General features: G+C 37.5%; 1 protein-coding gene across 1 annotated transcript in view; it reads left to right on the top strand.

The window, feature by feature from the left end:
* RNF20 (ring finger protein 20) overlaps positions 1-10,135 on the top strand; it is a 28,531-nt gene extending 18,396 nt beyond the window's left edge. The window contains exons 14-20 of the mRNA XM_010374154.2: positions 192-309; positions 897-1,046; positions 3,860-4,072; positions 7,583-7,708; positions 7,868-8,008; positions 8,695-8,796; positions 9,033-10,135. Coding sequence (XP_010372456.1) covers positions 192-309; positions 897-1,046; positions 3,860-4,072; positions 7,583-7,708; positions 7,868-8,008; positions 8,695-8,796; positions 9,033-9,209 — 1,027 coding nt within the window. The 3' untranslated portion in view covers positions 9,210-10,135. The remainder of the gene's footprint in view (positions 1-191; positions 310-896; positions 1,047-3,859; positions 4,073-7,582; positions 7,709-7,867; positions 8,009-8,694; positions 8,797-9,032) is intronic.
* The last annotated feature ends 3,797 nt before the right edge of the window (positions 10,136-13,932 follow it).

Here is a 13,932-nt window from a genome sequence, read left to right as displayed (position 1 = left end):
TACTTTTCTGTACTTTCTTAGCTTATCCAAAAGTCTTTTGATAGTCTGTGCAAAATTTTTTCTGTTAGGTGTGATATGAAATGTAAAATGAAGCTGTTTTTAAAATGTTCTACTCAATCAAAATTCCCTTGCTCTGATGACCTTTATTTTCTTATTACATTGTGCCCCTCCTTGTACTACGCCTGTCATAGGAAGGCACAAGAGAGCCAAAAGGAGATGAAACTATTGCTGGATATGTACCGCTCTGCCCCAAAGGAACAGAGAGACAAAGTTCAGCTGATGGCAGCTGAGAAGAAGTCTAAGGCAGAGGTATTCTAGTCTGCTATTACCTGTCCTTCTGGTTAAAATCTTCATTTGTGGGATTTTCCTTCATACTTGCCAAGGATATAATTTCTTTCTTTATCTTTAAAATTAGTGTTTAAGTGCAACATTTTCTGCCTTTTGAAAGACTATCTAAAGTAGAGATTTTAAAACTCTCCATAGGATGGTAAAATATATCTGAATTACTGGGGTTATCAGTAGGCTTTTCAAAGTATTTATTCCTTGTTTTTCCTATGTAATTCATTGCTACAGAGATAATCTTTTTCATTACTTTTGGGAGGAATGTCTTACGCTCTTAAAATTTTGAGGCCTAAAAAAAGAATGAGAACCACTATTCTAAAGAAAGGTACCTGTGCACTTCTCAAAAATGTTGCTTATAGAAGCATGCCATAGTGGAATGGAGTGATGTTAAAACATACGTTGCTATGTGATGCTTTAGTATATTATGTATCTTGTTCTATAATTCTGTAAAGATTCTTTTGGTATTACGGACCCTCCATCTTTGCACAGTATTCATTGATTTTTGAAAATGTATTACAACTTTTTATTTTTATGCAATTTTTTTCCTCCTATAGTTGGAAGATCTAAGGCAAAGACTCAAGGATCTGGAAGATAAAGAGAAGAAAGAGAACAAGAAAATGGCTGATGAGGATGCCTTGAGGAAGATCCGGGCAGTGGAGGAGCAGATAGAATACCTACAGAAGAAGCTAGCCATGGCCAAGCAGGTGGACACACTTTCTTTATTTAATTGACTTTTTGAGTAAATGTTACTTGACAATAAGTTACTGCCAGTAAAATTTGCTTTTTTATTTTGGTCTTTTTTTGATGAATGTGTGTTTTTCCTTTTTGTGTGTGTGTTTTAATTCTTACCTTCAAGTCTTTAATATTTCTGTTATTTTGTTTTGTGTGTTTGCGAGGCAGGAAATTTACTGTTATTTAAGTGGACATTTATTGAAGATCTAGTCTTTCTTTGCTGACCTGAAATTAAGGGTTATAATGAATATAAAATGAAAAATAAGATGTAAGATTTTATATACATTATGATTACAAATATATGAAACTAAGAAAACTATGCTTATAAATATATATTATATATTTCTATGTAGTACATATACTACATAGAAAAGCTGTGCTTATAAATACGTGATTTATATATAATAAGGATATAATATATTAACCAATATAGTACATATTGATTAAGCAGTATGTTAACTATGGCTATTGCAGTCATAGAACTACAGAGATTGTTCTCTTCCTCATAATGAATATGTATTTATTTTTAAATCCCAGTGAATTTTTATTAACATTCAATAATAAAGATACTGAAAATACTTGGAAAAACCATATATGTGTTCTCTGTTAGTACACCTTCATTGTTTCTAAGAAATAGCAAAATAACAGTGAGATGGAGTAGGTTTAATTGTAAGTTGATCATGAAGTGCCTTGAAAAGAACTTCATTAGATCCTATACACATTCCTTTTGTTAAAAAGTATAATTTTGGGCCAGGTGCGGTGGCTCCTGCCTGTAATCCCAGCAGTTTGGGAGGCTGAGGTGGGTGGATCACCTGAAGTCGGGGGTTCAAGACCAGCCTGACCAACATGGAGAAACCCCGTCTCTTTTTAAAAAAATACAAAATTAGCTGGGCGTGGTGGCGCATGCCTGTCATCCCAACTACTTGGGAGGCTGAGGCAGGAGAATCACTGGAACCTGGGAGCAGAGGTTGCAGTGAGCCGAGATCACGCCATTGCACTCCAGCCTGGGCAACAATAGCGAAACTCCGTTTCAAAGAAAAAGTATAATTTTGACTTTTCTTAAATCTGGTAATTGCCACTTTTTTTTTTCTTCCCTCTCTCAAGGTAATTATCAGGAAATTGTACTATTATGAGTTCTAGAACAAGTAAAAAGAAAGACACTGTTCTTGTATAGGACGACTCACTATCTTAAAAATGTTCAGTCTTTCTAAGTTTATGTATTAATGTAATGTGATCTCATGCAAGTGCTTTTTTTAAGTTATGCTTTTGTTTATTTTGGTACTAGACAAACTGGTTTTAAAGTACATGTGGAAAAGTAAACAAGAGTAACAAGAGAAATTGAAAGAGAACAGCTCTGGGGTCTCTTCCATATATTAAAACATAAAGTTTCTGTAGGTAAAATGGCTTGGGACTACTAGACAGACTATTAGAACTGAATAGAAACTTGAGAAATAGATGAAAGTACACATGATATTCATTATATGCTAAATACATAGTTTTAAATCAGTGGGGAAAAGAAAAACTGACGTGATGGGACAAAAGTAAAAAAAAAAAAAATTAGAAAAAAGTTAGATACATATTTGAATGCTCTACACTAGGATGATTTCCAAATGGATCATAGATATGATATTTAAAAAAATGCATCCATCAAAAAGCTAGAACACCTTTAAATTCTTTTCTAATTTGGAGTAGAGACCTTTCTATGAATAAAAGGCTGGAAAACATGAACAAAAAATTGGTAATTTTGAAATATTTTTTAAAATGCTACAAAACTTCTACATTGCAAAAAACACTGTTAGCAAAGCCAAAAGATTAAATGACAAAAAGTAAAAAATATTTTTAACTCTTTTTTTTTTTTTTTTTTTTTTTTTTTTTTGAGGCGGAGTCTCGCTCTGTCGCCCGGACTGGAGTGCAGTGGCCCGATCTCAGCTCACTGCAAGCTCCGCCTCCCGGGTTTGCGCCATTCTCCCGCCTCAGCCTCCCGAGTAGCTGGGACTACAGGCGCCCGCCACCTCGCCCGGCTAGTTTTTGTATTTTTAGTAGAGACGGGGTTTCACTGTGTTAGCCAGGATGGTCTCGATCTCCTGACCTCGTGATCCGCCCGTCTCGGCCTCCCAAAGTGCTGGGATTACAGGCTTGAGCCACCGCGCCCGGCCTAACTCTTATTATAAGGAAGGCTTATCTGATACAAAAAAAAAAAAAAAAAAAAAAACCTCTCCAAAATAGGGGGAAAAAACTCAAGAATCTAATGAAAGAATAGGCAAAAGAAGTGAATAGGTTATAGAAAGAATGCAAGTGGTCTTAACCACATGGAAAGATGCTCAGTCTCACTTATAATGAGATAGATACAAAGTAAAGCTATTATTAGATACCAGTCTTCACCTATCAGATTGTTACAAGGCTTTAGATGTTTGCACCTGCTGGAAATCCTGTAGATCCAGTATTCTAATTGCAGAAAAGCATGAGAAAATGTGAGAAGTTACGATGGAAATACTCTTAACCAATTGCTGCTTGATCTGTTTGTCTAGATTAAGGTAAATACAATTATTGTCTGCTTTAACTGACTTTGAGTACAGGTCAACTAATAAGTATCAGATCAACAATTGGTGCCAGTGACTTCAGATAATAGAGCTTTTGTATGCCTACTGACAAAACACAGCTTCTTAAAACTCTGTCACTAAATTAATTTATATCTAAGTGAACAGTTGGAAAGTTTAGTTTCCGGTGCTCATCCATTGAAGTTGAAAGATTCTTCTAAAATGAAATCTCTTCCTCCATCCTTTAGGAAGAAGAAGCACTCCTCTCTGAGATGGATGTCACAGGCCAGGCCTTTGAAGACATGCAGGAGCAAAATATCCGTTTGATGCAGCAATTGCGGGAGAAGGATGATGCAAATTTCAAGCTCATGTCAGAGCGTATCAAGTCCAATCAGATCCATAAATTGCTTAAAGAAGAGAAGGAGGAGCTGGCAGACCAGGTTTTGACTCTGAAGACTCAGGTAATTAGGATGAGTAGAGCTTTCTATTCTGTTGAAATAGGGTGCTTTCTACATGATGATACAAATTAAAGAATGATTATTTTGGCATTTTTTTGTGATGGAAAAAAATTTGAAAACTAAATGTTCATTATTAGGGTATTGGTAAATAAATTATACATCTCTACTGTTATTCCTGCAAAAGAGTACAGTGTAGCTGTCAAATATGGATCTGCTAATATGGAAACATGTCTGAAAATCAACTGACTTATTTTGTTACCCTTTTTGCATTAAAGTGTATGTTTACTTGTGTGGCTGTGCTGTGTATTTTAAAAATTTCTGGAAGGCTGCATGAGTAACTGTTAGAATCGTTACCTCTGGATGTTGGGATGAGTTGTGGGTGAGATTAGGAGGTATGTGTGATTTTACTTTTTTTTTTTTTTTTAATTTCCATAGGTTTTGGGGAACAGGTGGTGTTTGGTTACATGAATAAGTTCTTTAGTGGTGATACCAAGATTTTGGTGCACCCATAACCCAAGCAGTGTACATTGTACCCAATGTGTAGTCTTTTGTCCCTTACCTCCCTCTGCCAAGTCCCCACAGTTTATTGTATAATTCTCATGCCTTTGCATCCTCATAGCTTAGCTCCTACTTACGAGTAAAGACATACAATGTTTGGTTTTCCATTCCTGAGTTACTTCACTTAGAATATTGGTCTCCAATTCCATCCATATTGCTGCAAATGCCATTATTTTGTTCCTTCTTATGACTGAGTAGTATTCCATGGTGCGACTTTTCTTCTAGGTAGATACCTGGAAGTGGGATTGCTGAATCAAGTGGTAGATCTACTTTTAGTTCATTAAGTCATCTCCGTACTGTTTTCCATAGTAGTTGTACTAGTTTACATTCCCACCAATAGTGTAAGAGTGTTCCCTTTTCATCATATCCATGCCAACACCTATTATTTTTTGATTATGGCCATTCCTGCAGAGTGAGGTGGTATCGCACTGTGGTTTTGATTTACACTTCCCTGATAGTTAATGATGTTGAGCATTTTTCTTATGTTTGTTGGCCATTTGTATATTTTCTTTTGAGAATTGTGTATTCATATCCTTAGCCCACTTTTTGGTGGGATTGTTTGTTTTGTTCTTGCTGATTTGTTTGAGTTCCTTGTAGATACTGGATGTTAGTCCTTTGTTGGATGTATAGATTTTTTTCTGCCACTCTATGGGTTGTCTGTTTACTCTGCTGATTATTTCTTTTGCTGTGCAGAAGCTTTTTCGTTTAATTAATTTTCATCTATTTACTGTTTCTTTTGTTGCATTTGCTTTTGGGTTCTTGGTCATGAAGTCTTTGCCTAAGCCAGTGTCTAGAAAGGTTTTTCCAATGTTGCCTTCTAGAATTTTTATGGTTTCAGGTCTTAGATTTAAATCTTTGACCCACCTTGAGTTGATTTTTGTATAAGGTGAGAGATAAGGATCCAGTTCCATTCTTCTACATGTGGCTTGCCAATTATCACACCACCATTTGTTGAATAGGGTGTCCCTTCCCACTTTATATTTTTGTTTGGTTTGTCAAAAATCAATTGCCTTTACGTATTTGGCTTTATTTCTGGGTTCTCTATTCTGTTTCATTGGTTTATATGCCTATTTTTATACTAGTACCATGCTGTTTTTGTGACTGTGGGTTTTTTTTTTTTTCTGTTTTTTTTTTTTTTTTTTTTTTTTTTTTTTTTTGACACAGAGTCTTGCTCTGTTGCCCAGACTGGAGTGCAGTAGTGTGATCTCGGCTCCCTGCAAGCTCCGCCTCCTGGGTTCATGCCATTCTCCTGCCCTAGCCTCCCAAGTAGCTGGGACTACAGATGCCCGCCACCACGCCCGGCTAATTTTTTGTATTTTTAGCAGAAATGGGGTTTCACTGTTAGCCAGGATGGTCTCAATCTCCTGACCTCGTGATCTGCCTGCCTCGGCCTCCCAAAGTGCTGGGATTACAGGCGTGAGCCACTGCACCTTGCCATGACTATTTCTTTATAGTATAGTTTGAATTAGGTAATGTGATGCCTCCAGATTTGTTCATTTTGCTTAGTCTTGCTTTGGCTATACGTGCTCTTTTTTGGTTCCATATGCATTTTAGGATTGTTTTTTCTAGTTCCTTGAAGAATGATGTTGGCATTTTGATGGGAATTGCATTTAATTTGTAGATTGGTTTTGGCAGTATGGTAATTTTCACAATATTGATTCTACCTATCCATGAGCATGGGATGTATTTCCATTTGTTTGTGTCATCTATGATTTCTTTCAGCAGTGTTTTGTAATTTTTCTTGTCAAGGTATCTCACGTTCTTGGTTAAGTATATTCCTAAATATTTTATTTTATTTTTTTGCAGCTATTGTCAAAGGGGTTGAGTTCTTGATATGATTCTCAGTTTGGTTGCTGTTGGTGTTTAGCAGAGCTCTGATTTGTGCACATTAATTTTGTATGCTGAAGCTTTGCTGAATGCATTTACCAGTTCTAGCAGCTTTTTGGATGAGTCTTTAGGGTTCTCTAGGTATATGATAATGTGATCAGCAAACAGTGACAGTTTGACTTCCTCATTACCAATTTGGATGCCTTTTATTTCTTTCTCTTGTCTGATTGCTGTGGCTAGGACTTCCAGTACCATGTTGAATGGAAGTGGTGAGAGTGACATCTGTGTCTTGTTCTGGTTCTCAGGCAGAATGCTTTCAACTTTTCCTTGTTCATTATAATGTTGGTTGTGGGATTATCATAGATGGCTTTTATTACCTTAAGATATGTCCCTTCTATGCTGATTTTGCTGAGGATTTTAATCATAAAAGGATGCTGGGTTTTGTCAAATGCTTTTTCTGCATCTATTGAGATGATCGTGTGATTTTTGTTTTTAATTCTGTTTATATGGTGTATCACATTTATTGACTTCTGGATGTCAAACCACCCCTGCATCCCTGGTATAAGACCCACTTGATCATGGTGGACTATCTTTTTGATATGCTTTTTGAAGGTGGCATGAGAAACTGTTAGAATGGTTACCTCCACATATTGGGATGAGTTGTGGGTGAGGTTAGGAGGTGGGTGTTTGTGATTTTACTTTTTACACTTTAATATTGTTTGATTCTCCTTTGTGCGTTAATTTCAAAAAAGACTCTTTTAGAATAGCTAGCTGTTCTGAAGGGAATACTCTTGGACTTTTGTTTGAGTTCAATTTATATGCTGTAGTATGAATTACCGGGTTTTAAGCATTAGCATGTGATAGTCTCTATTTTTGGCAATTTGGAAAAGAATCTTTTCAGTCATTTTTCAGACTCTTATTTGAATCTTCCACAATATTTTATATTAAAAGTAAAGCTTTCAGTTATCATAGTCTTGATGTATTTTGAAGGGTTCATGGGCAAAATCGGTAATAGTTTGAGATTTCTAACATTGTATTTTTTGGGCTTAAAGATTAACAGAATAGTTTTTTTTGTTTGTTTGTTTTTTAACTTTTCATTTGTGTTAAAATCTGATTTTCTGTTCAAAGGTTGATGCCCAGCTACAGGTAGTAAGGAAACTGGAGGAGAAGGAGCATCTGTTACAGAGCAACATTGGCACAGGAGAGAAAGAGCTGGGTCTTAGGACCCAAGCCTTAGAGATGAATAAGCGCAAGGTATGATTGATTAATCTAATGATAGTCTCAGTGGAACAAATAAGTATAACACTGTTGAAATTATAAGTTTGCTTTATTCCGTCAACTTTGGCTAACATTTTGCCTCACTGGGAATAAGAGACGATACAATGGTGTTACTTGTTTGTACATCCTACATAGGCAATGGAGGCAGCCCAGCTTGCAGATGACCTCAAAGCACAACTGGAGTTGGCTCAGAAGAAGCTGCATGATTTTCAGGATGAGATCGTGGAGAACAGTGTTACCAAAGAAAAGGACATGTTCAATTTCAAACGAGCCCAGGTAAAAGCAGTTGTCTTTTCTTGTCACCTTTTAGGTGTTTTCTGAGGTCAGAAGTGACTCATATCATGAAAGAATCATTAGTCCAGTGTATGCCATTTCCTGCTAGACTTGAGGGAGTTTGTTGAGGGAAGAGGGTAAATGTTTTCTTCACTGCCATATCCTCAGACCCTTTTATGGTGCCTTGTACCTAGTAGGCACAAAATAAATATTTGTTAAATTAATGAATTAGTAAATTGTTAAAGAAGTAGCAGGATAGCAGCAGTAGAGGATTTTCAAGTTCTCCTATAATGTCTCTATTTTTGTCATGCCAGCTGTTTCTCATGATGTCTTTCTGTCCTTATCCATAAATCTGAGTTATTTTAAACCAGTCTACCTTCAGCTTAAAACTAGTTACCATAAAACAAAGTGGACTATCCTCTAAACTCTTCTTAGATGTGTTTTCACAGGTCTGAATTGGTAATAGTTAGATGCAATTCTAATTTGAGGATACAATATGGTTGCCTGTTCTGAAACAAAAGAAAATAGTCTGCCATTTGCAGTTCTCTACATTTCTACAAGATAATTGGACATAAAAGGACAGAAAGTCCTCTCTTTTCACAACAGAAAACTCAAGTTAGAGCTATTATTTTTCTCAAAAATGGCAGACTTGGGTAAGTGTGTCTAATAGGTATGCTATCCTACCACAGGAGGACATCTCTAGACTTCGCAGGAAGCTGGAGACCACAAAGAAACCAGACAATGTACCCAAGTGTGATGAGATTCTGATGGAAGAGATTAAGGATTACAAGGTTAGAAAAAATGCCTCAGTGATTTGTTTTTTGTCAAGGCTTTAAGTGGCATAATAGACTGGGAGAATAATTTACATGATAGTAACAAGAGAATGGTTTATTTTGGCAGACTGGGGGAAATGATGCTCCCTTTTTTTAGTGCCTTGTGGGTTCTCTTCTTGGTTGTGTACTATATGAGAGCCATTTGGATCATAAACTTTCATGATTGCTCAAACTCTGACATCTTTTCTTTTTAGGCACGCTTGACCTGTCCGTGCTGTAACATGCGTAAAAAGGATGCTGTTCTTACTAAGTGTTTTCATGTCTTCTGCTTTGAGTGTGTGAAGACACGCTATGACACCCGCCAGCGCAAATGTCCCAAGTGTAATGCTGCTTTTGGTGCCAATGATTTTCATCGCATCTACATTGGTTGATCTAAGTCAAGAGAAGAAGAGGAGCTGGTTAGTCAGGAACTTATTCATTAACCACCAAACCTCTACCTCTTCTCTCCTTGACTGTCACCTGTAGGACAGTTTATCAATCAACTACCTTTCCTCCACAGACTTTACTTCCAGGCTCTCCTCTTCAATAGCTGGATGACTTTAGCAGAAAGGACTGGTGAATACAAGCCTTGGGTTTCAGAATGAATTAGAAACAAACAACTCTTATTGTCTTCCCTCCCAGCTTTGTTTATTTCCTGCTTTTAGACTTTTCAATGTTTTCTTTTTCCAGCCCACTGTATAAACTTGGATTGTCCATTCCTCCTGAAGAAATCAAGTTGGTATTTTTGATATGGAGAAGGGAACAAAAGTGGAAACATGGCTACTTTTGGGGAGTGATGTTTTAAAAAATAAGTTGTCTATGGGCACAAAGTTTTCTTCATTTGTGTAGCAAAACTTTTTGTGAATGTGGATTACAAAATGGTATAATTGTGCTACTCTCCCCTGGGTGGTTTCCAGCCCTAATGAAATTATGTCTAGGATGATTCAGTCCATTTCCCATTTACTAGCAGAGTAACTTGTTAAGATCAGCTGACTTTCTTGTTAAAGTTATTTAAGTTTTGAATGCTCTACTACTTCAAGTCTGTAAATTTCTTGAGGCTAGAATAATTTTAAATAATATGACCCTTTGTCTTCTGATGAAATAAAGATTGAAGAGGGTGAGTCAGGACTGAGCTGGTGAAGAAATCTTCTGGGTATTCTGGGAATTTGATACAGAGAGAACTTGGTGAGCTATGAATTACTCTCAGTCTCCTTTTTATAGGGGTGGTTGTGATCCCTCTTTTCCAGAAAATTCTGTGGAATGTTTCTGTAGGACTTTTTTCTCCACAAACTTGAATTAAAGCAGGATTCAGTTTGCATTTGTGTTTATGATTTTTCTTTGAAACTTTTGTCTTTATTATTACAAGTTGATTTTATACCTGCAGTTCTAGAATTGAATTCTCTTGTATGGAAATAATCAGCTTAGATTAAGAGGTTGGCCTTGTTTAGAGTATTTAGATCTTTGCTTAATTGAAGCACTTTTCTCCTAGTTCTTTTATTGAGTCTATTCTGTGGAAAAATAATGCCCAAAAGATTAATTTATTTGACTACTCAGTTATCTTTCATAGTTCATTATGTGGGGTAAGAGACTATAATTTGTTTTTAGGGGGAGCATGTTGCTGCCTGTAGCTTTAGGGTGAGAGTTCTTGCATTATGTGGTGGTGGCTTTTTCTTTTTTCTTTTTTTTTTTTTTTTTTTGAGATGGAATTTTGCTCTTGTTGCCCAGGCTGGAGTGCAGTGGCACGATCTTGGCTCACTGCAACCTCTGCCTCCTGGGTCCAGGTGATTCTCCTGCCTCAGCCTCCTGAGTAGCTGGGATTACAGGTGCTCACCACCATGTCTGGCTAATTTTTGTATTTTTAGCAGAGATGGGGTTTTACCGTGTTAGCCAGGCTGGTCTCAAACTCCTGACCTCAGGTGATCCGCTTTCCTCGGCTTCCCAAAGTGTTGGGATTATAGGTGTGAGCCACCATGCCCAGCTGCATTATGTTTTATAGTAACCAGCATACCAGAGGTTTTATAAATCTCTGGCAAGGGGTTGTGTGAAGTGGATCCCTCTTGATCACCACCTGTCCTAGAAGACAGGTAAGAGCAAATTCTGTGTCCTTTTGTGGTCACCAGCTATAATCAGCAGGATTTGCACTGAATTCCACAAAGTCATATGGTAGAAATTAAGCAATGAATCTAACTAGAGAATCTTACTAGGTCATCAAGAGACGTCATGAGTCCCTTGACCCCCTGCTCAGCAAACACCCCCACCCCCACATAACCATCATGACAGGATTAACTCCTGCTTCTGGACACAGTGAGTTTTCATTTATTAATAGGACATGTTCACCTTGCTTCTTGCTCTTCTTATAGGGTAAGCTTGAGCAACTTTGTTGGTTGGGTGCAGATATACTGCTTGGTCAACAGGTGGTTTGGGCTTGGCTGTTGGCTGTTTGCGACAATTGACTGAGAAAGTCAGCTGCCCAGCGCCAGGGGACCATAGATCCTGTGGAATGTTGTAGAGGAAACCACTAGCCCCATGGGAAGTTGGATTTAGAGGAAGTTCCTCTAGTTGAGATGAGCAGGGAGCCCCTGATCCCAACCGGCTTGAGGTCACGGCAACACAAGTTGAGCTCTCAAAGTCATTTTCAGATAATAACCAAAAATGATGGTGATTTTTTGGCAGTTGGCTTCTCTCACTACAGAAGAAGTCAATGAATGGGCTTCAGGAATACTCCCAAACTACATACCAAATTTTATTTGTATTGTATGTACATTATTCATAGCTTTTTTAGATCCTAGTTAGCAATCACAGCCCTTGATCCATACGAACTTTAAAGGGTAGTTTCTTTAAGGTAATGCTCATAAATGCCAATTTCAAAGATTATTGTAGAAGTCCTAGAGACTTCTCATTTCTTAAAAACACTTCAGGCTGGGTGCAGTGGCTCATGCCTGTAATCCCAGCAGTTTGGGAGGCTGAGACAGGAGGATCGCTTGAGCCCTGGAGTTTGAGACCAGCCCAGGCAACATAGAGAGACCCCGTCTCGACAAAAAATGTCAAAAATTAGCTGGCTGTGGTGGTGCACACCTGTAGTCCCCGCTACTTGAAAGACTGCAGCAGGAGGATAGCTTGAGCACTGGAGGCTAAGTCTGCTGTGAGCTGTGATTATGCCATGCACTGCAGCCTGGGTGACACAGTGAAACCCTGTCTCAAAAACAAAAACCATTTCAGATTTTGTAGGCATGGTCTCTCTGTCTCTTTTTTTCTTCCTTTTATTGTTACCTTGGAAATTTCTTAGTGATTTTGACCAAAGTCAGGTGTGCTCTGAGGCATGCATCTTAACTACATGGCTTGGATCTTACCTTCTTAATTACTATAGGGATCTTTTTCAAAGGTATTGAACTATTTCTGCAATTGTATTCTTACATGAATTTCCATTGCGATTCCTTTTCCTTTTTCTCTGTCGAGATCCATGGGCTTCCTTGTTCTTCAAGGGCCGGAATTCAATGCACATAGTTTAATGTACATGCCACTAGAGTGATGAGTGTGATTCAATTTTGTGAAGGTTCTAGACAGTAAATGATCATCAGTCTTCTAAACCTACTGGGATGGTGATGCTTACTCTTGCAGGAAGCATATGCTGCTCTTTATTCCCATTGTCATTTGCTAGGGTGTGGAATGCCTTTACATTTTGTTCTTTGAGGATTTATCTGAGGACTGCCAGATAAACCCCAGTCCCAGTGGATCTGCAGAAAAGTTTTGATTACTCATTATTGCAGCAGTCTGCTTGACTGATGCTAAGACACATACACTGAGATTAGTAGAAAAATGGTGGATTATGTGTAGTTTGGATTGGGTTTGCACAATAGGAAACCACTGGCATAAAAATACTTACAAATTTTCTAGATCTTAAAAGTTTAGAAATACTTAAAAAGTTGTCGTATCAGAAAGAATGAGCTTTACCTTCTGGGATTCCTGCCCGTGTTTGGTCTGTTCCAAACGTTAGCTATTAAGGTCTTATTTATAGCCTACTTCTCAATTACTAAAGGACATGGAAAGGACAATGTCTTAACAGTCTAATCCCTAAATATCTAGCAGAGGCACATAATAGTCGGCAAAGGTTTTCATGATTCAGTTAATTCTGCTTCATGCTTCTGCTGCCAGATCTTCAGAAGTCTGTTTTACTGGGCCAGTGTGTGAGTCAAACCTTTATTACTCTTTCTTTTTTTCACCCCCTAGGTAGAAACAATCTTTTCTCATATATTGAAGTGACTCTTCAAATTTGTATTATCCAAAAATATATGACTACAGTTTTAATTTATTTTGTGGTAATAAAAGGAATTATTATGAATTCTAAAACTAACACTTCTGTAGTGGCAACCCATGATAGCTGAGACTTCGCTTACTGCACGGCACACATGATAACCACTACACTACGGAAACCTGCATAAAGGCTTCATTTATTGTAAGTTAACCTTTTTTTTTTTTTTTTGCGGGAAGCTATATTCACATTAATATAATAATAATGTGGTCTGAGGATATTAGAGCTGAAAGGGAACTCAGACCATGTCCTTATTCTAGAAGTGAGGAAGTAGGTTCCAGGGCCACTCAGTTTAGCCAGATGATTGACATGCTACTATGAGAGCTCCATTGTTCTTTTATCCTAATTGGAGACCTGTACTAATAGAGTACTTGTCATCAGGTAGATAATAAGTGAAAATACTTTCTGAGTCATTTTGGAGTCTTCTAAAGACTTACATATACCCACTGTACTTATCCTTGACCATTCTAATCTAACTAGACTCTTTGCCTGGATTAGAACTGCATTTTGTTTCTGAATTCACTGAGTTCCTTGAGCACCTTGTTGTAGAGTAGAATTGAATCAAGGGATCTTAGATTTCTTCCTGCTCTCCCAATCATATGCATTTGCTGAGTGCTTATTGTGACTCCAGGCATTGTGTTAAATATATTTCTCATGAAGTCCGACTTGCCTGGGTATGGTGCTGCTACTTACTAGCAAGTTACTTCATGTCCCTATGCTTCAGTTTCTTCATTTATAAAATAATAACTACCTCATAGGCTTGTATGGAGGATGAAATGAATCATTATACAGGAGACATTCAGCAC

The sequence above is a fragment of the Rhinopithecus roxellana genome, chromosome 16 (genome assembly GCF_007565055.1).
Source record: "Rhinopithecus roxellana isolate Shanxi Qingling chromosome 16, ASM756505v1, whole genome shotgun sequence".
Lineage (NCBI taxonomy): Eukaryota > Metazoa > Chordata > Mammalia > Primates > Cercopithecidae > Rhinopithecus > Rhinopithecus roxellana.
The sequence above is the reverse complement of the archived record's forward strand: the minus strand, read 5'-3'. Positions and strand labels throughout refer to the sequence as shown.